This window comes from Sinohyriopsis cumingii, chromosome 15 (assembly GCF_028554795.1).
Source record: "Sinohyriopsis cumingii isolate HCF-2022 chromosome 15, ASM2855479v2, whole genome shotgun sequence".
Classification (NCBI taxonomy): domain Eukaryota; kingdom Metazoa; phylum Mollusca; class Bivalvia; order Unionida; family Unionidae; genus Sinohyriopsis; species Sinohyriopsis cumingii.
The window spans coordinates 25,846,390-25,871,658 of NC_142975.1; the positions used below are offsets into that span (position 1 = coordinate 25,846,390).

The following is a 25,269-nucleotide window of genomic DNA, read 5'->3' on the forward strand; positions in this document are numbered from 1 at the left end:
CTCCCACTCACTATAACTATCCCTGTGTCTGTTCTCCCACTCACTGTAACTATCCATGTGTCTGTTCTCCCACTCACTGTAACTATCCCTGTGTGTCTGTTTGCCCACTTACTGTAACTATCCTTGTATGTCTGTTCTCCAACTCACTGTAACTATCCCTGTGTCTGTTCTCCAACTCACTGTAACTATCCCTGTGTGTCTGTTTTCCCACTCACTGTAACTATCCCTGTGTCTGTTCTCCCACTCATTGTAACTATCCCTCTGTGTCTGTTCTCGCACTCACTGTAACTATCCCTCTGTGTCTGTTCTCGCACTCACTGTAACTATCCCTGTATGTCTGTTCTCCCACTCACTGTAACTATCCCTGTGTGTCTGTTCTTCCACTCACTATAACTATCCCTGTATGTCTGTTCTCTCACTCACTGTAACTATCCTTGTGTCTGTTCTCCCACTCCCTGTAACTATCCCTGTATGTCTGTTCTCCCACTCACTGTTAACTATCTCTGTGTCTGTTCTCCCAATCACTGTAACTATCCATGTGTCTGTTCTCCCACTCACTGTAACTATCCATGTGTTTGTTCTCCCACTCACTGTTAACTATCCCTGTGTCTGTTCTCCCACTCACTGTAACTCTCCCTGTGTCTGTTCTCCCACTCACTATAACTATCCATGTGTCTGTTCTCCCACTCACTGTAACTATCCATGTGTCTGTTCTTCCACTTACTATAACTATCCATGTGTCTGTTCTCCCACTAATTGTAATTATCCATGTTGTCTGTTCTCCAATTCACTGTAACTATCCATGTGTGTCTGTTCTACCACTCACTGTAATTATCCATGTGTGTCTGTTCTCCCACTCACTGTAACTATCCCTGTGTCTGTTCTCCCACTCACTGTAACTATCCATGTGTCTGTTCTCCCACTCTCTGTAACTATCCATGTGTGTCTGTTCTCCCACTCACTGTAACTATCCGTGTCTGTTCACCCACTCACTGTAACTATCCCTGAGTGTCTGTTCTCCAACTCAGTGTAACTATCCCTTTGTGTCTGCTCTCCCACTCACTTTAACTAACCCTGTATGTATGTTCTCCCACTCACTGTAACTAACCCTGTATGCATGTTCTCCCACTCACTGTAACTATCCCTGTGTCTGTTCTCCCACTCACTGTAACTATCCTAGTGTGTGTGTTTGCCCACTTACTGTAACTATCCTGGTATGTCTGTTCTCCAACTCACTGTAACTATCCCTGTGTCTGTTCTCCAACTCACTGTAACTATCCCTGTGTGTCTGTTTTCCCACTCACTGTAACTATCCCTGTGTCTGTTCTCCCACTCATTGTAACTATCCCTCTGTGTCTGTTATCGACCTCACTGTAACTATCCCTCTGTGTCTGTTCTCGCACTCACTGTAACTATCCCTTTATGTCTGTTCTCCCACTCACTGTAACTATCCCTGTGTGTCTGTTCTCCCTCTCACTATAACTATCCCTGTATGTCTGTTCTCTCACTCACTGTAACTATCCTTGTGTCTGTTCTCCCACTCCCTGTAACTATCCCTGTATGTCTGTTCTCCCACTCACTGTAACTATCCCTGTATGTCTGTTCTCCCACTCATTGCAGCTGAATAGGTATCTTTCTGGCATCAAATTTTTCAGTAGTGATCAAGGGACTTTCTGTTTTGCTTAATTAGTTGTTTCACTTTTTATTCTTTTGCAACAACTTGTTCCTTCACTGACAATTTGTACCATCACACGAGATGTTCAGTGTTTACAAAGGATGATTGTTTGTCATACAATTGACTTTTATTTTCTTCTGTCTAATGCCCAGTTAAGTATATTTTGTAATCTAGGCAAGTGAAGTCACAAAATCTAACATACTTTTTCTCCAACCAGATGTTGTGTTAACTTGAGCAGAATGATACTGTATTTCTCCATTGTTAACTTGTGTCATCTTGATAATTACTGGTGTTAATAATAGCCAGAAAGTTAAAAATGTGACAAAATTTAACATCCTTAGAACGCATAACAGTAAGGAAGTGAGTGGCCACTGGTCGGGGAGTGGGATCTCATACAGACGGTTACCACTGTACCACCAGTAAAAGTATAAACCAAACACGTTAAGATCAATGCCTTACACCATGCTTCCAGCATAGTGATGAAAATAAATGAAAACACAGCCAACAAAACCAAGGCAATCATTTATGGAAACATACAGATGTAGGATCTTTTACATGAAGTACTGTCCATAACATTACATCCATCAGCACATTCTAAAGATCATGTCACCAATCCACATGTGAATGAAGTATGTGATGCGCTGTCCCTTGTTCAATTAAGTCAGCAGGCTGTGGCAACCTAAGACATGCAGTGGAGGAAAGTGGGTCACAATAAATTACTGAGAGATTGGTCCTAATTATCTCTGGCTTTGAAAAAGTGGACTTGAATAATTCTGAAATTTCTGGATTACTTACACTGCAAACTTTTGTTTTTGCATAGCATTTCATTACTTTTCATTATTTTGGCCATACAAATAATTTCTTTTCTCTCTATACTTCCTAATCTCACAACATGTATCAATTTAATGCAATGACTGAAAAAGACATACCAGATACTATCCGCTGTTTTCACATGATGTCACAAAACGTGTGTACTTCCATATCCGCCATTTTGATTCTCTAGGCTCACAAACCAGCACCTAACAACATTGTTCATCCCACATACTTATGAAGGCATGTCTCATTTTGTGTGCAAGGATATAATATAACATCACATTCTGTTGTACATATCAAATGCACGAGACCAAATGCATGCCTTTCCACTTTATCTCTTCAAGTAAAACACTGAAATTTCAACCATCTTTGTTATTCTTTCATAAACAAATAGATCCATCAATAAAAAGACACATAAACAAACAAGTAGAAACATGTAATGATTTTCAATTTACATGGGCTGAAATCAATCATTTGAATATACTTCAAGTTAAAAAACCAACTGTTAACATATATTTTCATATTTTTAAAAGTATTAAAAAAATAATCGGTATTGACATTCGGCAGAAAGTCATGCTCAGTTAGGGAAATGTTTTGTTTTAATAGATTTAAGATGAAATTTCATTAAACGGCTATCACTTACTTTCAGTATCATCCTACGTCCATAATCTCCACCACAAATACAATATTTGACCCTACTTATTAAAACTGGTTTGTCAGCTGTCTTTGGCACATGCATGTGTTTGCAAAAAGCATTTGTACATAAAAGTTCTGGCATAACACACATGCTATAAAATTTTATTTCCATAACTGTTAACTTATCCCATAGATCATTGTCTGCAAATACTCTTTAAAGGTGACAAGCTTATGAACATCACACAAAATATTTTTCAAAAAAGACAATATTGTCTGTTTGTATAAAAAACAAAAAATGTGTTTATATCTGATAGCAATATGCTCGATTACGGTTCAACTTCACTCTTCCATCTTTTGATATAACCCAGGTAACTTAAGTTTTATTTTTATTTTTGTATTATAGGAGCACATAATTTCAAGCATAATCATAGCTGCCAACCTTCCAGGCTCACAATTAGTGAAAATAGGGATAAAAAGTCGTGAATTTGGACATGAATTCATGAAAAAAACCATGACAATAACTCCATCCACTCTGACCACTCCGACCGTCAATAATACACTATATCAAGTTTGCAAAATAAATATAAAACACTACACATATGCAGAAATATTTATTTATCAAGACATTATACTGTGGCAGACTTGAACTTCCTCAACTGCTTGATCGTAAATTTGTTTTCTAAACAGTTCCGACTTATTGCCTGCAGGTTGATCTTGGGGACTAAAATTGCTGACAAATTTTCTGCAGTTAAGGAGGCCATAAAGTCTGTCTTAATTTTCCTCACTAAAGAAAATATTCTTACGCTGTCACTGTTGCTGTGAGTAATGCACAGGAACTGCAGCATTTTCGGTTCTTCCACAGGAAAAAATGCGATTTTCGAGTCCGGGAACATTTGTCAGAACAAATGTTTAGCATGGTCTCCAGCTGATAAAGGTAGATTGCGTTCGACAAGAAAACTCACAAATAATGCTTCAGCGTTGGTAGCCTGCAGGTCTGCCGCAAATGGTTTAAAATATTCCAGAGATGAAATCTGCGAATTCTTAATTTTCCCAACTTCTACGTGTTGTTTTGCAACCGACATTCTTCCTCACATCGTCTCTGCGATGACACACTGAGCGCAAGAAGCATGAATGAATATCAATGTTTAATGGCAGAATGCACGGCCAATTTTTGATATATTCCAAATTAAACTTCACTTTTTGAGTAATACATTTCTTTTTCCTTGGTGGTGAAGACATTTTCAAAATCTTACATGCGAGGCTGAATGGTAACTCAAATCAGTGTTTTGACGCATGCGCAGAGCAAATTTCCGGTTAAGCCCCAGTTTCTCTCAAAAGCATTTGTAAAACTACTCTTATACATATAGATTAAAAGAGGCTAAAATGCTTGTTACTGGGCCAACTGTACTAATCGGATGTAGATCTACTAATATCGTGACCAGCAGTACCGGACCGTTTCGGCAACTGCGAATATCACGACTAGCGCTTAACGGGAAATCAGTTATTTTATTAAAGATTTAAAATAATTGAGGATTGGAAAATTCGTGAATTTTTGGCTTACGGCGTGAATCCGTGAATCGCTGAAAAAGTCGTGAAATTCACACCAAATTCGTGAGGGTTGGCAGCTATGCATAATCTATGTATCATTTCGATTAAGTAAATATCCTAATCGACAATTAAATATGATTTTTATCTTGTATATACGTGATGACTTATGTTGATAAAGTATGTTAGTGATTCAAAATGGTGGCGCAAGATACGCGCTCATTGCACCGTAGGTATCTTCATACACAATCGTGATGTCTGTGAAAACAACCCATATACAAACCCTAAAATGTGTATAGAAACAATGGAAACAGTTCAAAATGGGTTGCAATAAAAGAAACACGTGTAAAGGATAATATTTTATTACAGCAATAAAAACGAACTGTCAAATAGCTGAGCACTGCTAATCGTTGGTAAGAATGTAACAATGGGAAAACTAGAAAGGTGGAGGAGGTGTATCACATGGCCAGTGTTTTTTTTTGGTTAAATTCATGCAACCACTGGATCCACAAAAATCAACACCCCCATGAAAAACCCCGGGAAGAACCACCGACCCACGAGAAGCTACTGGCAAGCTTTCTCACATACCCATATTGGCCGAATCCTAGGCTCGAACCCACGCAGACAGAGGTGAGCATTTACCACAGCTTTGATGACTGACATTATACAACACTATAACAGTGTAGTCACCAGCCTTATTGTTATCTATCATTTAACCCTACATCAACCTCCAACAAATGTGTAACAGACATACCAGCTTTAGAAAAAGGGTTCAAGTGGGTGGGTATGATATTGTTCACCTGTGTAACTGATATATGGTGTGCATGCTTGTGAATGCAAATTCAGATGCATCATGATCCCAACCACTGAAAGCTGAAGTGACTTAGAGGTTAAGGTATTGGACTTAACAAAGGTCTTAGGTTTGATTTCCACCAATTGAACAGCCAGGATCATCATAAATATGCTTGATTCATGAACATAAACTCCTCTTAGATTTTGACGACACAAGCATGCATACTAGATCAGGTCAAAATCTGTTCAGAAATATGACCTCAAGAATGCTCACAACCTCAGCCAATCTAATGTAATACCATCTCATTAATGTGCATGAGTGTCACTCATAATTAAACTCATCTGAGCCCTTTATTACATAAACTAACATACTAAATCAAGTCAAGACCCGATCAGGAATATGGTCTCCAGTGTTCACAAGCTCAACCATCAGATAAAAGATCACCTTAACACAGTGGATGAATTTCACTCACAATGACATTAATATATGCTGGTTGTGGCTCATCATTGAATTCATATAAGGTCACAATGCCATTAATATATGCTTCTGTGGCTCATCACTGAATTCAAATAAGGTCACAATGACATTAATATATGCTGCTGTGACTCATCACTGAATTCATATAAGGTCACAATGACATTAATATATGCCACTGTCACTCATCACTGAATTCATATAAGGTCACAACAACATTAATATATGCTGATGTGGCTCATCATTGAATTCATATAAGGTCATGACATAAGCTTAGATGGAAAATTTGATCAGAAATGAAGCCTATTGTTCAAAAGTGTTGACAGATGGACAGAGGACTACTGATGCAAAATGAAAAGGAAACATCATCAGTTAACCTGACATTTGATCAAGTAAGCTGAAACTTGGAATCTAAACACAAAACTCAAAATACATTAAACAGTTTACTGATTTAGAGAGTGGCTTTGTTTTTTGTGTCAAAGTGTGCTTTCTACAACTATCTTTTGATAGCTGTAGAAAGTCCATCAATAAAAGTCTACAAACGCCTGATCTGCTAAGAATCGATACCACATCTGTTTGATCAATGAAGTATAATTCTCACTGTCCACTTTCAGTTCAACATCTCTCTTATGCAAATCAGGATGCTAAGCAACAGGATTTTTTACTCAGTTAATATTCAGTAAGTTTTTATGAAACAAGTGTTTAAGTACACTTTCACAAAAGAATTACAATCAGTCCTTATAAGTGTTGCTGTAATCCTGATACATAGATTACCAAGTTCAAGTTTGCCGATATAAAAATGTATGTGACCTCAAAATACAACTTATGACACAAAGAATCTTAATGAAGTAACTCGAGCTAAATATAGGAATGATTCCAACAAAATCAGGATGTTTTACATCTCTGCCTATGCGCCAATATATTCTTTTCAACAAGTTAAATCCTTGTCCAGTCTTGTATGAAAATTCATAACACATTTATTTCAAATCTTTTAAAAATAAAGTGCTTAAGAAATGTTTAAATGATTTTCATCATAAATATTTTCTACAAAACAAAACTTTATCAGTTATATTAGTTAATAGAGTGAGCAAATCTGACAAATGAATGACTCTTCAAATTAGATTTTTTATCACGTTCTGACTGGTTCATCCCACTGAGGATGTGGCTATAAATTATGAATAATACAGTTCATATTTTTAATATGAGATAAGAATAATCAAATTAATAAAGCACCTGTTTCATTCGATGCTTTTCCCTGATCTTTTCACTGAGTTGTTCATCATGACGGAGCCGTATGCGGGAGAACTCCTGCAGGAATTTGTCCTTTGACTCTTTTGATGTACCGACCTTGCCATCAAGTGCCCGGCGTATCATTCCTAGTTCTTCCTCTATTGCAGATGATCTCATGATGTAGGAGCTGGATGAACCTTCCCCTGTAAGATATAGTGTCATCATTGTTTAATATCTTCCACTATAAGGCATATATTGTCATCAATATTTAATACCTTCCCCTGTAAGATATATTGTCATCATTGTTTAATACCTTCCCCTGTAAGACATATTGTCATCATTGTTTAATACCTTCCCCTGTAAGACATATTGTCATCATTGTTTAATACCTTCCACTGTAAGGCATATATTGTCATCAGTGTTTAATCCCTTCCCCTGTAAGACATTGTTGTCAGTGTTTAATACCTTCCCCTGTAAGACATATTGTCATCATTGTTTAATACCTTCCACTGTAAGGCATATATTGTCATCAGTGTTTAATACCTTCCCCTGTAAGATATATTGTCATCATTGTTTAATACCTTCCCCTGTAAGACATATTGTCATCATTGTTTAATACCTTCCCCTGTAAGGCATATATTGTCATCAGTGTTTAATACCTTCCCCTGTAAGATATATTGTCATCATAGTTTAATACCTTCCCCTGTAAGACATATTGTCATCAGTGTTTAATCCCTTCCCCTGTAAGACATTGTTGTCAGTGTTTAATACCTTCCACTGAAAGACATATATTGTCATCAGTGTTTAATACCTTCCCTTGTAAGATATATTGTCATCATTGTTTAATACCTTCCCCTGTAAGACATATTGTCTTCATTGTTTAATACCTTCCACTGTAAGGCATATATTGTCATCAGTGTTTAATACCTTCCCCTATAAGATATATTGTCATCATAGTTTAATACCTTCCCCTGTAAGACATATTGTCATCATTGTTTAATACCTTCCCCTGTAAGACATATTGTCATCAGTGTTTAATCCCTTCCCCTGTAAGACATTGGTGTCAGTGTTTAATACCTTCCACTGTAAGACATATATTGTCATCAGTGTTTAATACCTTCCCCTGTAAGACATATTGATGTCAATGTTTAATACCTTCCACTATAAGGCATATATTGTCATCAGAGTTTAATACCTTCCCCTGTAAGATATATTGTCATCATTGTTTAATATCTTCCACTGTAAGACATATTGTCATCAATGTTTAATACCTTCCACTGTAAGGCATATATTGTCATCATTGTTTAACACCTTCCCCTGTTGACATATTGTCATCATTGTTTAATACCTTCCACTGTAAGGCATATATTGTCATCATTGTTTAATACCTTCCCCTGTAAGACATATTGTCATCATTAATACCTTCCCCTGTAAGACATATATTATCATCAGTGTTTAATCCCTTCCCCTGTAAGACACTGTTGTCAGTGTTTAATACCTTCCACTGTAAGACATATATTGTCATCAGTGTTTAATACTTTCCCCTGTAAGACATATTGTTGTCAGTGTTTAATACCTTCCACTATAAGGCATATATTGTCGTCAGTGTTCAATACCTTCCCCTGTAAGACATATATTGTCATCAGTGTTTAATACCTTCCACTGTAAGACATATTGTTGTCAGTGTTTAATACCTTCCACTGTAAGACATAATGTTGTCAGTGTTTAATAACTTCCACTGTAAGACATATCAGTGTTTAATACCTTCCCCTGTAAGACATATTGTTGTCAGTGTTTAATACCTTCCACTATAAGGCATTTATTGTCATCAGTGTTTAATACTTTCCCATGTAAGACATATTGTAATCAGTGTTTAATACCTTCCACTATAAGGCATATAATGTCATCTGTGTTTAATACCTTCCCCTGTAAGACATATTGTTCCTGTAAGACACTGATGTCAATGTTTAATACCTTCCACTGTAAGGCATATACTGTTAACAGTGTTTAATACCTTCCCCTGTAAGATATATTGTCTTCAGTGTTCAATACCTTCCCTTGTAAGACATAATGTCATCAGTGTTTAATACCTTCCACTGTAAGGCAAATATTGTCATCATTGTTTAATACCTTCCCCTGTAAGACATATTGTTGTCAGTGTTTAATGCCTTCTCTTGTAATACATATATTGTCATCAGTGTTTAATACCTTCCCCTGCAAGACATATTGTCATCAGTGTTTAATGCTTTCCACTGTAAGGCATAAATTGTCATCAGTGTTTAATACCTTCCACTGTAAGGCATATATTGTCATCAGTGTTTAATATCTTCCCCTGTAAGACATATTGTTGTCATTGTTTAATACCTTCCCCTGTAAGACAAATTGTCATCAGTGTTTAATACCTTCCACAGTAAGGCATATATTATCATCATTGTTTAATACCTTCCCCTGTAAGACATATTGTTGTCATTGTTTAATACCTTCCCCTGTAAGACATATTGTCATCAGTGTTTAATACCTTCCACTGTAAGGCATATATTGTCATTAGTGTTTATACCTTCCCCTGTAATACATATTGTTGTCAGTGTTTAATACCTTCTCCTGTAATACATATATTGTCATCAGTCTTTAATAACTTCCCCTGTAAGACATATTGTCATCAGTGTTTAATACCTTCCCCTGTAAGACATACTGTTGTCAGTTTAATACCTTCCACTGTAAGGCATATATTGTCATCAATGTTTAATACCTTCCACTGTAAGACATATTGTCATCAGTGTTTAATACCTAGCCCTGTAAGACATATTGTCATTAGTGTTTAATACCTTCCACTGTAAGGCATATATTGTCATCAGTGTTTAATACTTTCCCTTTAAGACATATTGTTATCAGTGTTTAATACCTTCCCCTGTAAGACATAATGTCGTCAGTGTTTAATACCTTCCACTGTAAGACATATATTGTCATAAGTGTTTAATACCTTCCCCTGTAAGACATATTGTTGTCAGTGTTTAATACCTTCCCCAGTAAGACATATAGTCAACAGTGTTTAATACCTTCCCATTTAAGACATACATTGTCATCAGTGTTTAATACCTTCCCATTTAAGACATATATTGTCATCAGTGTTTAATAGCGTAAAACTTCAAATGGCATGGGATACTTTCGTAAACTACAACCTGTTCAACCATCCAAGACGGTTCATTTTCATAAAGGCTGTGAAATGTTTCTTCAAGTTTAACTAACAGCAGTTTGGTAAAATTTATAAACAAATATAGCAGCTAGAAAAGCTTAAAACAAATTTTCCCAATAAAAAACTGACCATTTTCAAGAAATTTTCTACAGATTTTAAATTTTGAGGCAAAACAAACTAATGTTTTTCACAAACAGTATGTGACTTTCATCTTATACATTTGATTTTTCAACAATTGAAATGATTCTTGTTGATATCATGTGACTACTGGACCTATGATGTCATTAATATGTAGGTTGCAAGATTTGTGTACCCATGTCACTAGCAATGCAAACAGCATGTAGCAGGTTGAATTTCACAAACATGGTAGTTTTATCTTTCCACAAAATACAGACATAAAGTCTGAAATACTTGCAACATTTGATGAAAATAATTTTCCTATCAATTTCATGCAGGTATGACTTGATGTAACAGTTTGCTAGGTTCACTGGTAAGCTGCTACCCTCTGCCATCACCATGTGACATTGTGATGCTAGACTGGTTTTCATACCTTTTCTGTAAGAAAATATACCAATATCTAGCTGTGTCAGTGCTCAGAAATTCAAATAGCCTGATGCCTAGGGCCCTATAATTTTAGATTGGGCCCATACTGTATTCTAAGTGAAGTACCCATCAGGATTGTTGAAATTTATTTAATTTGCCTGAGAAATCTTGGAAATGTGTAAATGTATCTTCAAGATGTTGACATAACTGCCATAAAATGGCACAATCTAAATCAAATCACCACTTAACATTGCACAATCTAAATCAAATCACCACTGTCCTATGTGAAATTGAGATCTAATTTTAATCCAATTGAAGCATGTCATGTCATGCTATATATTTTGTACTCCCAAACCCCTCAACACGGTCATGTTTCAAGAAAACAAAATTTTCAGTAATCTTCAAAAATAAACAAATAAAAAAAAAAACACTTTCAGTATATGCCCATTACATGTAACATGCATAAACAGTAAACAATAATGCTTGGAGCTGTTGCAAAACTATCCCTTGGGCAGTCTAAATAGCAGCAATTAACGGGAAAAAAGGTCATGTATAAACCACCATTTCATATTACTTAACTGGCTGACAACAGCAAGTGTCTTGTGGGTCGGTGGTTCTTTCTGGGGTTTTCCCGGGTTCTTCCTTCACCATTAATATTGGCCACCATGTACAGCCTATTGTGTGCTGAAAAATGCCGTTAAACCCCGTAACAACAGCAGCTTGTGAAATGTTGTTTGAAGGATGCAATGGGTGCTAATATGCACAAGTAAAATCAGGAAGTGTACCAATCCATTATAGGTAAGTGAAAGAGAGACTAGATGTGTGTACAAGAACAGAAGTTATTACATTATTGCCATGAATGAAAATGTTTAAGCCAAATATATTATATTTCTGACAAGTCTGTGAACAGCAGCAACATTTCTTTAGAGTTGGATTATACTGCATATACAGAATGCAAATCATATAATTTCAGTTGTCAGAACAGTGTTCAAATGTAATTCATGTCGGAAGCAATTAGTTATCAGTAAGGCCAACAAAAATAAATTTTAAAATTCTTGGTTGACTGAGTTTTCTTTATGAAGCAAGCCAAAGAAGGAAGATAAGAATAAAAAAGAATAGGGGGAGGGCTATTAATTCTTTGCACATACTGCAAACAAAACATTGACATATGTCAACTAGGTTCTGACCAGGATGTGCTCAGAGAATCCAGCAGAGAAGTTTGAACACCAGGACCATCCAGTCCCTAGTGAGTGTAGTGATGAACACTAATGACACTTGCATTACCTTCAAACTCTTTTGAACTCTACTGAATTAATATTCTAGTTGTAACTATTGCAACATTGTGTGACAATATCAAAAAGGAGAAAATATGGGCATGTGAAAATTGGAGTCAAGGCTTGTGGAATTTCAGTCAGGGCTTGAGAGTTTATTTAAGTCACCAGCCCAGGACCCGTGTCTAAGTAATTTTTTCTTTGAGCACTCTGGATGTGAATTAACCAGTCTAGTCAATGAACCTAATCCACTGAGTATTTGGATTGACTACACAAATATGTTTATGACAAGCACCCAAATGACCCAAACTGCAACTCATGAAAAATTCGCAACTGAAATCAATCAATTTAACTCATGATCAGTTCCATGAAAAGAAAAAACAAAACAAAAGAAACAAATGTTTCTGTTGTCAAGTCGCGATGTAAAATTTCTGGGTTTTTCATCAATATTTGCAAATTCAATGACTTTTCACAGCAGGCAATATTTTTTTTCATTTCTCTCTACTTTTTCCCCAATTTCCAGGTAACCGGCTTTCTGCCTTAACAAAGTGTAAGCCATCCATAATGTTTGGTCCAGATCAGTTACTTCTGTTACTGGGCAGAAACCATTTTTCTTCTTTCAGTAACAGCTGAATTGACCTTTGACCTCAAAATATGCACGAGTTTTCATTACCCCAAGTGCAAGTCAGCCACAACATTTAATTCAGTTATATGATGTAGAATTAATGTTACTGGATAGAATCCATTTTTCATTTTTCCTCTTTCAGTCATAATGACCATGACCTTTTGACATCAAAACCGACCGGGTTCTTCCTTACCACAGGTGCAAGTCATGCAAAATGTTTGGTAACCATAGAGAATGGAGAACTCCAGACGGTATTTGAAAACCATTATTCTTCTTCCAGTCACATGGACCTTAGCTCTAAAATTCTAACCCTGAAAATGACAAAATTATCCTTATACTAAGTGCAAGCCAACCATTAAGTTTGGTATCTCAATATGGTGGGCAAGTTGTTATGCATAAACCATTTGCCCTCACACAATGTGACCTTCAATATCAAAATCAGAAGGCTTCTTCCTTGCCTCAAGTGTAAGACATCAACAAAGTGTGGTAACTGCAGATGATGGATAAAATGAATTACTCTATGAAAACCATTTTCTTCTTTCTGTCACAGCGACCTTGATCTTTGAAATCTGGCTCCAAATGTAATAAGGTTTTTCCTTGCTGTAAGTGCAAGCTATGTACAAAGTTTGTTAATTACAGAAGATGGAGAACTCAAGTTATTGTGCAGAAACCATTTTGCTTCGTTCTTCTTGAATCTCTGACTCCAAAAATGTATTGGTTTCTTCATGCACCCAAATACAAGCCATACACAACAATTGGGCACTGTACATGGTGGAGAAGTAAAGTAACTGTGTGGAAACCATTTTTTCTTCTTTCTGTAGCAGGCAACTTGACCTTTCAGCTTTGGACCCATAAATCTTCTGGGTTTTACTTATTCAATGTGCAAGTCATCCAAAGGTAACAGTAGAAAAGAAATTAAATTGGCAGTAGATATATGGACATCACAACATAATATGCTCATCCTTATGGTAACAATGGGAAGATTTTCAAAATAGAGGGACTTAATGGAAAAAAGGTAGGCTTCAAAATATACGATCCTTCCACATTCAGTTGAATTTTCAGCATATTACTTTTAGGATCTTTATGAACATCCTACATATGCATATTCTATAAATGACCCTGCAGGCAACTTAAATCTGCCATTGTAAAATGAGTCATTAGATAATTTATTTCAGCTATATAATTAACTCTTTTGAAGTGTTATATTGCTAAACCAGTCAGTATAATGATCTACATGTGACACATGGTACAATGTGAATGTTTGAATACTCTGTCTCTACTTAAATCTTAGACCATTCACACAAATCTGCACACTCACCATCAGGCGAAGATACGTAATCAGTTGAGGAATCATCCGATTCTGTAAACCATTCATGATCATTTGTCACCTCCCTCAAGCCAGATTCCCTGTGCCCATTCTTTTCCAAGATGTGACTGGTTACTGTGCTTGATTCATCATCATCATCACCATCATCATTACATTCTGGTTTCCTGTGGGGAGGTGGTGCTAATGATACATTAGGAGCATAGTTAGGCTCGTACCTGCATAAAAGTGAAAAAAAGGAGAAAGTTTGTTAAGTCAGACTTGAAATAACTCCAAGAAGAATGAAACAAAAGTCCCTCAAAGAGACTGATACTATACTTTGCCAAAAAATATTCCAGGAATTTACAATGAGATTACGTCAAAACCAATTCTGATATTCTTCAGCAATATCTTGCTTTTCACATTAGCTGCTGTGGTGGACACACTGATGTCAGACAAGCACCATAAGACCAAGTCAACATAACCATCCAATTAGAGGAATGATGGCAAGATTTTCAAGACAGCCTACACCGCAGCCATAACAGGTGTCATAAAATGTCTATTGGTGAAACAACATACACACACACACATTCTTGTATTTGGTGAATATCGAGGACTTGCGTAAGGAACTGCATACAGAGGACATTTGTTTTGGCAATGTTAAAGCGATAAGAAATACTATTTGAGGCAGTGAATTAATAGGAAATGGTGATTTATCATGAAGGGAACTGTATTATCAATTCTAAGGAATATGAATGCACATTATTTGCCAAAATCATGGAGACCTTGGACACTGGTACATTATGACCAACAAGGACATATTTGCATATCTAGTTTTAACAATCAATATGACCGCTCAGGTGGCCTAGTGGTTAGAGCGTCCTCCTCGGATGTGGTAGGTTGTGGGATCGAACCAAGACCGAGTCACAAGTCATAAAAAAGACATGAAAATGGTAAAAACAGCGGCCTCGCTAAGCACTCGGCATTAAGAGGTTAGTATTATGACTAGTCGGCCTGGTGTCAAATAGTGTGACTGCATGGGACATCATGATACATGTCTGCAGCTTAATGCCCCAATGCTTGACATCACTATGAACTGCCACACTGCAGACATTGTAGCGATATGACTGAGAGATTGTTAAAGCTATGTTAAAAGCAAATCTAAGTCATATACTAGTATTAAGTAACTGTAACATCCAAAAGGGTTTCATCTACAACTGTTCTTTAGGGAAATTACATACATTTTTTAATACATATCTTCTTGTTATTGACTGATGAATTTATTGACTGACTGATTGTCCTGCCATTAGACTTTAGTACAACATAACATGCTTCGGACTAATCCACTGCTTTGGAGATCATATTGTAATAAATTTGGAGTATGCGCATTTGTTTATAGTGCCCTGTTTTAAGGAATTCTGAGATTTGTGTGATTACTTGTTTGATTATTGGAACTTGGCGCAATGGAAATATTCCTTAGCCCGAAATAATTAGCCAACTAGTAGGAGTAAACATCACAGAGTGAAGTTTTAATGAGTTTCCATGATGCCATGGTTGACTTTTAGTGAATTCAGATCAAAACCGCATGAGTGACCCTGGAGTAATATAGTTCCTATTAAAACCTAATGGTGTACATTGGTGGTGTGACTGCAGTGGCAGTATTTTCGGTTGGACACCGGTAAACTACACAAAGGAATAAACAAGAAGGGACTCGGCAGATACCATTTATGTCGCCATAGTGGCAAATGTGATGCAGTTGTACTGACGAAATGTGCATTGAAACCAATTTGACAGCGGAGATCTCTCTACAAGTTTTCCACCAGGCAATCGAGGACACGGTTTTGGGCGTGTGTATCGCCAGCTTTGGAAAACAATGATACACACCAAAATCACGAACAAGTACCAAGCGTGTAAACGAGGACCTTCCAACAAATCATGATTTAACGTTATTCTAGGCTAAAACAGGAGGGAGAAGCAAGATTTTACCAATTTTTCAACCAAGGACGTCCTTGTATGTTCTTGTGCAATCTCATGAATGTTTATGGTTTAAAACAAATACAAACGCAAACATGCACACACACCGTTGACATAACCATCCATTTGGAAGAGGCAAGAAAACATTTTCAAGATGGCCATTATGGCGGTTACATTGCCAGTCAATTAGCATCATTTACATTAAGGACCAACCGCTTGCACCAGACACCATAAAATGACTTTCTATTTAAGAGCAGTAGCAATAACTAGATTTTCAAGATGACTCCCCAGGTAGCCACAAGGGTCATTTCAAGATGACTCCCCAGGTAGCCACATGGGTTGACACTATTTTAGTTTAAGGCTCAAAAGGACAATATACAAAGTCTTCTGGTGAAAACACCCATGTTGAAATGACTTTACACTTTGAAGAAGTTATTGACACATTATCCCCAAGCGAGGACTTAACAGGGCAGGAGGTAGTAGCCTACTGCCGAGCTCTGTAGTGTCATAGTCATGCATGATAAACTAAAGTGGGTGGTATTATAGAAAGGCAGACAGATGTAGCTCTACAGTGATACCAAGTAATCTGGAACATCTAGTTGCACTACAAAATACTGATAAAAAACCTCATTTTTTGGACCCGACTCTTTTTAACCCAAAATTTGCCTGTGGTCGGAATCCGATTTTGTGTCTGGATTTTAAACTTTTTGGTCTCAGATCTAAGGCAAACCGGTATGAACTGCAAACAGACAGATGAGCCTTTGCAAAAAGTAGGATAAGATGGGCATTTGGAATAAAGAGTGGTCTCCATACAAAAATAATGGCCCCGTTTAGCAAAAACAAATTTAAAAAAATAAAAATCCAACTTTTACCCTTCTGCTCATGCGCAAGTCAAATAGCCAATGAAAAATGATGTTTCTAACACAACGAGGCAGTATGTTATTGAAAGATGACTGGGGATTTGTTGTTTTCAAGTCTATTCAGAAATAGCTTTCAAAATGTGTTTCCTACTCGATTTTCAGGCCAAAATGACAAAAAGCTCCCAGGGTTAATGTGTTGATAACAATATTTTTTTCAAGATGGCTGCCATAGAGACCATACTGAATATAAGAGGCACAATATTTCCCTTCAAAACCAGCTTGACATCAAAAGCCTTTCTTGTGAAAGCACAATGATGACATAACCTGGCATGTAGGAAAAGTAGTAAAATAAGATTTTCCAGCTGGTCAATGTGCTAGCCTTATTGGTGCCATTTTCATTTATGACCAATTAGACATGGTAAGTCTTTCATTGAAACCCCATTATCATTCATTCACAAGTAATAAAAAGATTTTCATGAGGAAACATTTTTGTTCAGAGCCACCTAAAAATTATGTCCTTCATTAAAACTACAATGCTGATAAGACCAGAGGCAAGATTCTCTAGATAGCTGCAGTGGCAGTCATACTGAATGTGCTAGCAGCTAAATTAGGTGCAGCAAGACAAAAAAGTCTTTTCTAACAGATGATCAGCACCATTGTCATTTATAACCAACTAGACTTCATGATGTTGTTTTTTGTTGTTGTTGAAAACCTCATGTTCATTAAACCATCCATTCTGGAGAAGCGGCATTCACAATTTTCAAGATGACTGCCATGGCTGCAAAACATGGATGCCAGACTGGCACGATTTCAATGAGAGTCAACTACACATCATAATGTTAATATGACCATCCATTCAGGGGCAAGGATAGCAAGATTTTCAAGATGGTTACTGTATATGCCATACTGAACGTCTGAGCAGCAGCTTTTAGTTCAAGACCAAACAGACCATGGGATGAATGTGCGTTAAATTTAAGACCAAACTGACCATGGGATGAATGTGAGTGTAAAGTTTCATGGCACTTCTGTTAGTAGCTTCGATGAAGCAATAACAAACCTACGCTAAGTTCGACAAACAACAGACCATCCCATAACTCTTCTGGTCTATAAACAGTAGAGCTCTACAGAGCAATTTTGATGGCTTGATATCATTAATCCACTCTCTTCTGAATACACTAATGTAACATAAATTTTACACAAGAGCCAATTTGATGGCATAACAAAGCCTCAAACTCCTTACAGCACAATAAACTTCCAAAAGAACATACACTAGAGCCACTTCCTTACCATCAATTATCCTCCATTTCTTCTTAAGTACAAGAAACATCAAACAGAATGTATACCAGATCCATGTGTCTATATTTCTTGTTATATTAATGCCCATATTACTTATGACACTCTATCATTTAGATGGCTTGTGGTCACTAAGTTAATAATCTTCTCCATTATTCAAATTACACATGCCACAATGCTGATGGAAGCTCATGGATGATAGCATTCAATTTGTTATAAGTGGAGGGCTGCATAAATGATGTTGGAAAGAAACAATACCTGAAAACGTCACCTTAACAAAAGTTCTAGAAGCTTTCATGTTTGCCCTCTCCCACAGTCCTCAGACATGGAAGCCAATAAATGAAAGCTCAATATTTATTGTCGAAAAACAGCAACATGGGGATATTCCTGCATTTGGTAAAATTTAAAGAAATCAATTCCAATTGAAGTAGTCTTGTCAAGTAAAACTGAAACTTTAATTTTTTACATTCAGTTTCATTGTAATCATTATAAATGTGACCTGTCCTCTCCTCTTCAAATGTGAAGCAACCAACAGTCATGGCAAAGCCTACAAGCACTTCTATGACAAACTTACTCATGTGTTCAGCTAGTACTACAAGCACTTCTGTGACAAACTTACTCATGTGTTCAGCTAGTAATACAAGCACTTCTGTGACAAACTTACTCATGTGTTCAGCTAGTAATACAAGAACTTCTGTGACAAACTTACTCATGTGTTCAGCTAGTAATACAAGCACTTCTGTGACAAACTTACTCATGTGTTCAGCTAGTAATACAAGAACTTCTGTGACAAACTTACTCATGTGTTCAGCTAGTAATACAAGCACTTCTGTGACAAACTTACTCATGTGTTCAGCTAGTAATGGCCCTGTAGCATTATAGCACAGGTTAATCAACAAAGAAAGTAATTGTTTTAGCCAAATACAATACATGAAAGGTACTAACATCATAGCCATTGCATAGGTGTCAACCCTTTGAGATGAAAACCTGTATCCCAGACCAATAAAAACCTTACAAAGACCAAACAAAACTTACATGAAAAAATGTATTGATACAGTATATAAGATCAACAGTTTTAAAACAACAAATGCTAAACACAATTATTATGACACATGATTACATAATTATTTACATTTCTGAAACTTTATTTCATTCTTTTTACTTATAACACTATCATCTTCCTGCTTTGGCTAAAGAAGCTTTTGATGGATGCTCCTTTCATTTCAAAATTTCTTTCATGCAGTTTTGTCCTGAAGTGTTCCTCCAGATCATATATGCCCGACACCACCACTTTAATGTCTTTACTGCCTATTTTACAAAAAGCATGTGAAGATCCTAACTTGGATACATCTACAATGCCAGAGAAGACTTTAATCCAATCAGCCTGAAACTTGCCACGACCTCGGTCAGTGTCTTCAAGCTTGCGTTTCTTTGAGTTAGGCTCAGCCATTTGATAGATGGAACATTTCAACTAAATGAGAGAAATAAAAAAATAAAAAATAAAAACTTTAGATTTGACATGTGATAGAGGAAGATCTCCCAATTACAAATATGTTATGAATTTATATTTGTCCTCATAAACCCCAAGATAATACGCCAGGAGCTATCCAAAAATTGAAACCTAGAAATAAAAAAATGTACAAAGTAGCAGTCCGGAAGTTTATACATCGTAAGCTGTTGACTGTTTCTATTAAAATTGCATATCTGCTATTTGAAAGGTTATGAATTTGCTATATGGTGTGCCGATTTTGGTCAAAAACATGAAATAAATTGACAGTGTTGCATATTTTCGAGTCACTCAGTATCTGTACTAAGTCCATCATTATGGCAATGCATCTTCCTGTTTGCATTATATATTTGACGAGCTTAACTCAAAACTATAACAGCACAATAAAATGCCGGTAGTGCTAAAATCAGTACAGTAGTTATTTTTAATTAGTATATTGTTAAAAATTTTAATAAATCGACTTTATCTCCACACAGAAAAGTCAGACGAATTATGGTTACACCAACATGATTACCACATTATGTAAAGAATGAAAATTGATGCAAACTTTATGCATTTGATAGTAATAAGTATAAATAATAAAATAATAATGTATAAAATAAGAAAACATACTTACTACACAGGTAGTTAGTCAATATTAGAAATCCAAGTGAGCGTCTAATCTCCATGCGATAAACGACAAAATCTTCACACACTGGAGTTGAGCCATGAATGAAACTTGTTTCATTATCAAAGAAAAAGCGCAGTTTTGAGTATGATTTGACTGGTTGTTAACCCAAACCAAAATGCATCCTTGCTGAAAGCTTGTGGCAAGCTTGCGATAAGCTAGTTTGATGTTTATAAGCTAACATGGATGCTTGCGCAAGCTTGTACAAGCAAGTGCAGGCTTAGGCAAGATAGCTGGATATAACCGCAAGCTTGCACAAGCTTTCGCAAGCTTGTACAAGCATTCTTGTTTGCTTCAGAAATTAAAACTAGCTTGCACAAGCTTTCTTGTTTGTTTCATAAAGTAAAACTAGCTTGCGCAAGCTTACTTGTTTTCTTCAGAAAGTAAAATTAGCTTGCGCAAGCTTGTTTTCTTCAGAAAGTAAAACTAGCTTGCGCAAGCTTTCTTGTATGTTTCAGAAAGTAAATTTAAACTAGCTTGCAACAAGTTTCTTCATATATATATATATATATATCTTTTTTTTTTTATTTTTTCTGAATTATGTCCCCTGTTTACAATTAGATATGAATATTTCATATTATTTTACTTTGCAGAAAATCTTAATTGGTAAAAGTATAATCTAATAACATAAAAATAAGTTTACTAATTCTTTAAAAAATGAAATTGAATTTTTAATTAATTATCAATATAATATGATTAATTATTTATAAAATACTTGATTAATTATTTATAAAATACTTGATAGTAACCGTAATGCACACCATATTTTTATCATATTTTTATTAAATAAATTGAGTTCTGATAACCACTTTAACAGCTATAATGATTATACTAGTATATATGTTGATTACATTTATCTTTGTAATTTTTTTTTTTTTTTTTTTTTTTTGTAATTTATTTTCTTTTCTTCTAATAAGCGTGTATTATACATAATACTAATATTACTAAAACTGTTTATCTCTATTTGTTAATAAATCGTATATATATATATATATATATATCCATTGCACCATCACTGTCACACCCCTACGAAAACAAATTCATGACTTGATGAACAATCATGAAGTGTTCATGAAAGTTCCTCAACTAAGTTCATGAACTTCAAGAATTTTGATGAATCATGTACTTGAAAGTTCATGAACACACTGATGAATTTTTATGAATTATTATAATATCTTTTAAGTTCCTGAAATGTCCTGAACTAATGGTTCATGAACAATTCAAGTACTTTGATGCAATACCATGGTATTTCTTAAAAAACTGTATCTTAAATATCTGTATCATTATATTCATAAAATGTTCATGAAAATTTATCATACAAACTTCTCACAATATTAGTGAAATTTAAATAAAGGTGAATTTTTTCTTCTTTTTTTAAAATGATATACTGTATAAATGTTCATACAGATCTGTAATTCAATATTGTGTACTTAACCTGAGTATTTCTGGATTAATATGGGAAAATATTTTCTGGCCAGCATCAACAAAATGTATTTGCTTTAAAAAGCTTTCAATGACTTTGTCCTAATGTTTGTTTTCTTCTCTCCATTACTGTTATAAACTGCATATTCTATTGACTTAGTCACTGGTTACCAATTTGCAGTAAAAACCGAAATATATTAACAACGATTATCCTGATTGGATGACTATGAAAAAAGACGTGATATGATTGGTTAATATACGCGCATGATTTCAACAGTTAAGCTTCCTCAGAAACCAAAGATCATGCAGATGGTTAGGCAAAAACCTCGAACAAAAACCGTGGACTCCATGGAATGGACAGATGAGAATATTTTCAATATCATTTTTTTAAAGTAAGTAGAAGTGCAGAGAAGCGATTTTGAAGAATATGAAGGAAATGATTTGGTGAGAGCAAAATTAGGCGGAAAAGCGTACCAAGCCTGGATGACCAAAATTACGGTGAGTATCTTTTTCTTGGTCATTCGTGATTATTTCAGTAGAAGTTATATGGATATTTTATTGGTTTATATATGTCATCATATTATTTATAACCAAGCTAATGACACGATTTTGTTCAGACCTAATTTAAACTTGCTCATCAAAGTTTTGAAAATCACTAAACATTATCACCCCCACCCCCAGTTCTTGATACCAGACGTGGTACGATATCGATAGGAGTTGAGATGTTCGAGATCGTTTTCTTTTACATGACATCACTATTTCTATAATCTGATGTAATTTGGTAATTTTAAAAAAAAAACCTTAAGAAAATAGTTAATGCGTGAAACTGTTTACAATAAAAGTGCAAATAACAACATAATGAAACCGGAAGCAGCTATACGCAACATGCGGAGTCGGAGTGGACGCATTAGTGACATACTAAGGGCCTATACCACACAAGTCTGGCGTTTTATCAATAAAAAATGGCGAAAATATTTGAAAGCATGAAGTAACCGTTATCTGTAATATATACGGTTATTTAGTGTAACGATGTTGTCAAAAAAATTGTCATATTTTACTGAATAAAACATCCGTCTCCTGTGACTATACCTATGGCTAGACAGATTCAATTAATATAAAACAGTGACAAAATTCTGCAATAATATAAATGCTCAGTATTATGTGTAAGGGAATAAATCATTTTTGAGTTGGATCATATTATTCCAGTAAGTAAAGTGGGGTACAATGATAATGTGCTAAAAGCTAAAAACAATGTTGATCAGAGATTATCTGTAATTAACTAACTTTACCTTTTTTTCAGACCAGACAGCAGAAAAGTAAAATTGTTAGAGGATGAAGTTTATAGGTTAAGGAGGAAAATTTGAAAACTGGAGGATCCAAGATGGAAGAGACATTAAATTGTGACTGCTGCAACAATGTTAAAGATCCAAACAGTAATCGGATGGAACAGCTTAAGTTGCAGAAGGAGACATTCAGTAGTGACAATGGACAGGATTTGATTAAATTATAGACCCTGAACATCTTCACAAAAGAGTTATCAGACAGGTCAGTCTCTGGAAGAAGATTGGTCAGGAGAAACCCCAGCTGAAAGACAGCCCCATGACGATGAAATATGCTTCAACAGTTGATTGCAGGCAACTGCCCCAATATCTCTTGAACATTTTTCAAAGAAAAATTACAGAACATACAAAAAGTGTTGCTAAGGGTTAAAAAAAAAAAAATATCACTTGTCAGTTTAAATTTATCTGATGTTGTTGATCTAGGGTTTAACGCCATTTTTCAGCACAAGATAGGCTATACATGGCGGCCAGTATAACTGGTGGAGGAAGAATCCTGGAAAACCCAGGGAAGAACCACCGACCCACGAGAAGCTACTGGCAGGCTTTCCCACGTACCCACGCTAGCCGAGCCTTGGACTCGAACCCACGCAGACAGAGGTGAGATGGCAGTGATCCGGAATGGTGAGCGCTTTAGACCACTCGGCCACTCGGGGCCCCAAATTTATCTGAAATCAAATACAGTTTATAAGATAATATGTTGCACTTTATACTGTATTAACCCCATCCCCCATCTAAGGTTATTGTATGATTCAGGATGAAATAGGTATTTGTGACTTGTCAGGTAATCATATTTTGTTTTATAGGCACTGTTCATGAAGTCATGAATCATTGAGAAACTTTGTTCATCATAGTTCATGAATATGTTCATGCACTTGTTCATGAATGATGATGATCCAATTTGTGGACTGTTTTCAGTTCATGCACGTTCTAGAATAATTCATGAACCTTTTGATGAACTTTCATGAATGGTTCTTGAACCAAGTTCATGAACAGTTCATGCCAGTTCATTCATTATTCATGATTATTTCATAGGGGCGTGACACTTGCAGCTAGGGGAACACATAAAGCTTCTGCAGCCTTGGGTAAGCTTGCAGTGAATGAATAAACTTGAACAATGGAATTAAACTTAATGTTTTGGCGGAACAGATTTGTTTTCCACTGCATTGCAACTATAAGATTACATTATTTAATCATTAAATATGCAGATTACTTCATTGGAATGAAGTAAAACTTTGCAATATATTATGATAATATGGTCCACCAGGAGCAGTTGAGTCTAAAATGCATTTTTGGACAGGGGCCTTCGGACTCCCAGACCCCCCCCTTCACATTTTCAGGGTTTTTTTTGGAAGGGGGGAAAACACAATCATGTCTGATTTTTGAAAGCCCAGATGCTTGTAGCAAGAAATCTCTGCAAGCTTGCAACAAGCTAGTAACAAGCTTGCGCAAGCTAGTAACAAGCTTGCACAAGCTAGTAACAAGCTTGTGTATACTTACTGTACTAGGTAAATAAATAACAAGCTTGTGCAAGCTTAAGCTTTCGCAAGCTTGTGCATGCTTATGACACTTTTGTTAAATAAGCTTGCTGCAATGTTCCAAATACAAGCTTGCCGCAAGCTTTATAAATAAGCTTGTGGCAAGCCTGCTGCAAGCTTTAAAACAAGCTTGCAATTTTGGTTTGGGATTTCAGGGCCAACATAGTCTCACTGAATTCTCGTGCTAAACAAAATTATGCCAAGAGTCCCAGATGCACACAAAACGAAAAAAAATAATTAAATTTTATTTTATTTTACTAAAAAAATGTACAAAACAGTTGTACGGCCGTACACTGATGAAAAAGAAAAAAAACCATACAAATTATGGGTAAACCATACAAGCTGACACCTATGCCATTGCCATGTACTATCTGCAAAGTGACATCAAAACATAGTATTGTACATAGTCATTGTCATGTGCTATGGGCAAAGTGATATAATGAAATAGTATTGTACAAAGTCATTGCCATGTGCTATTGGCAAAGGGACATCAAGACATAGCATTGTACAAAGTCACTGCCATGCGATATTGGCAAAGGGACATCAAGACATAGTATTGTACAAAGTCAC

At 35.8% G+C, this 25,269-nt stretch overlaps 1 protein-coding gene across 2 annotated transcripts in view; it reads right to left on the reverse strand.

Annotated features, from left to right (window-relative positions):
* Positions 1-25,269, reverse strand: part of LOC149781437 (ski oncogene-like) — a 154,619-nt gene that overhangs the window by 39,454 nt on the left and 89,896 nt on the right. For both annotated transcript variants that reach the window (XM_089935520.1, XM_089935519.1), the window contains exons 4-5: positions 14,117-14,340; positions 7,170-7,369 (exon numbers count right to left, since the gene is read on the reverse strand). In XM_089935520.1, the coding sequence (XP_089791646.1) occupies positions 7,170-7,369; positions 14,117-14,340 (424 nt within the window). The remainder of the gene's footprint in view (positions 1-7,169; positions 7,370-14,116; positions 14,341-25,269) is intronic.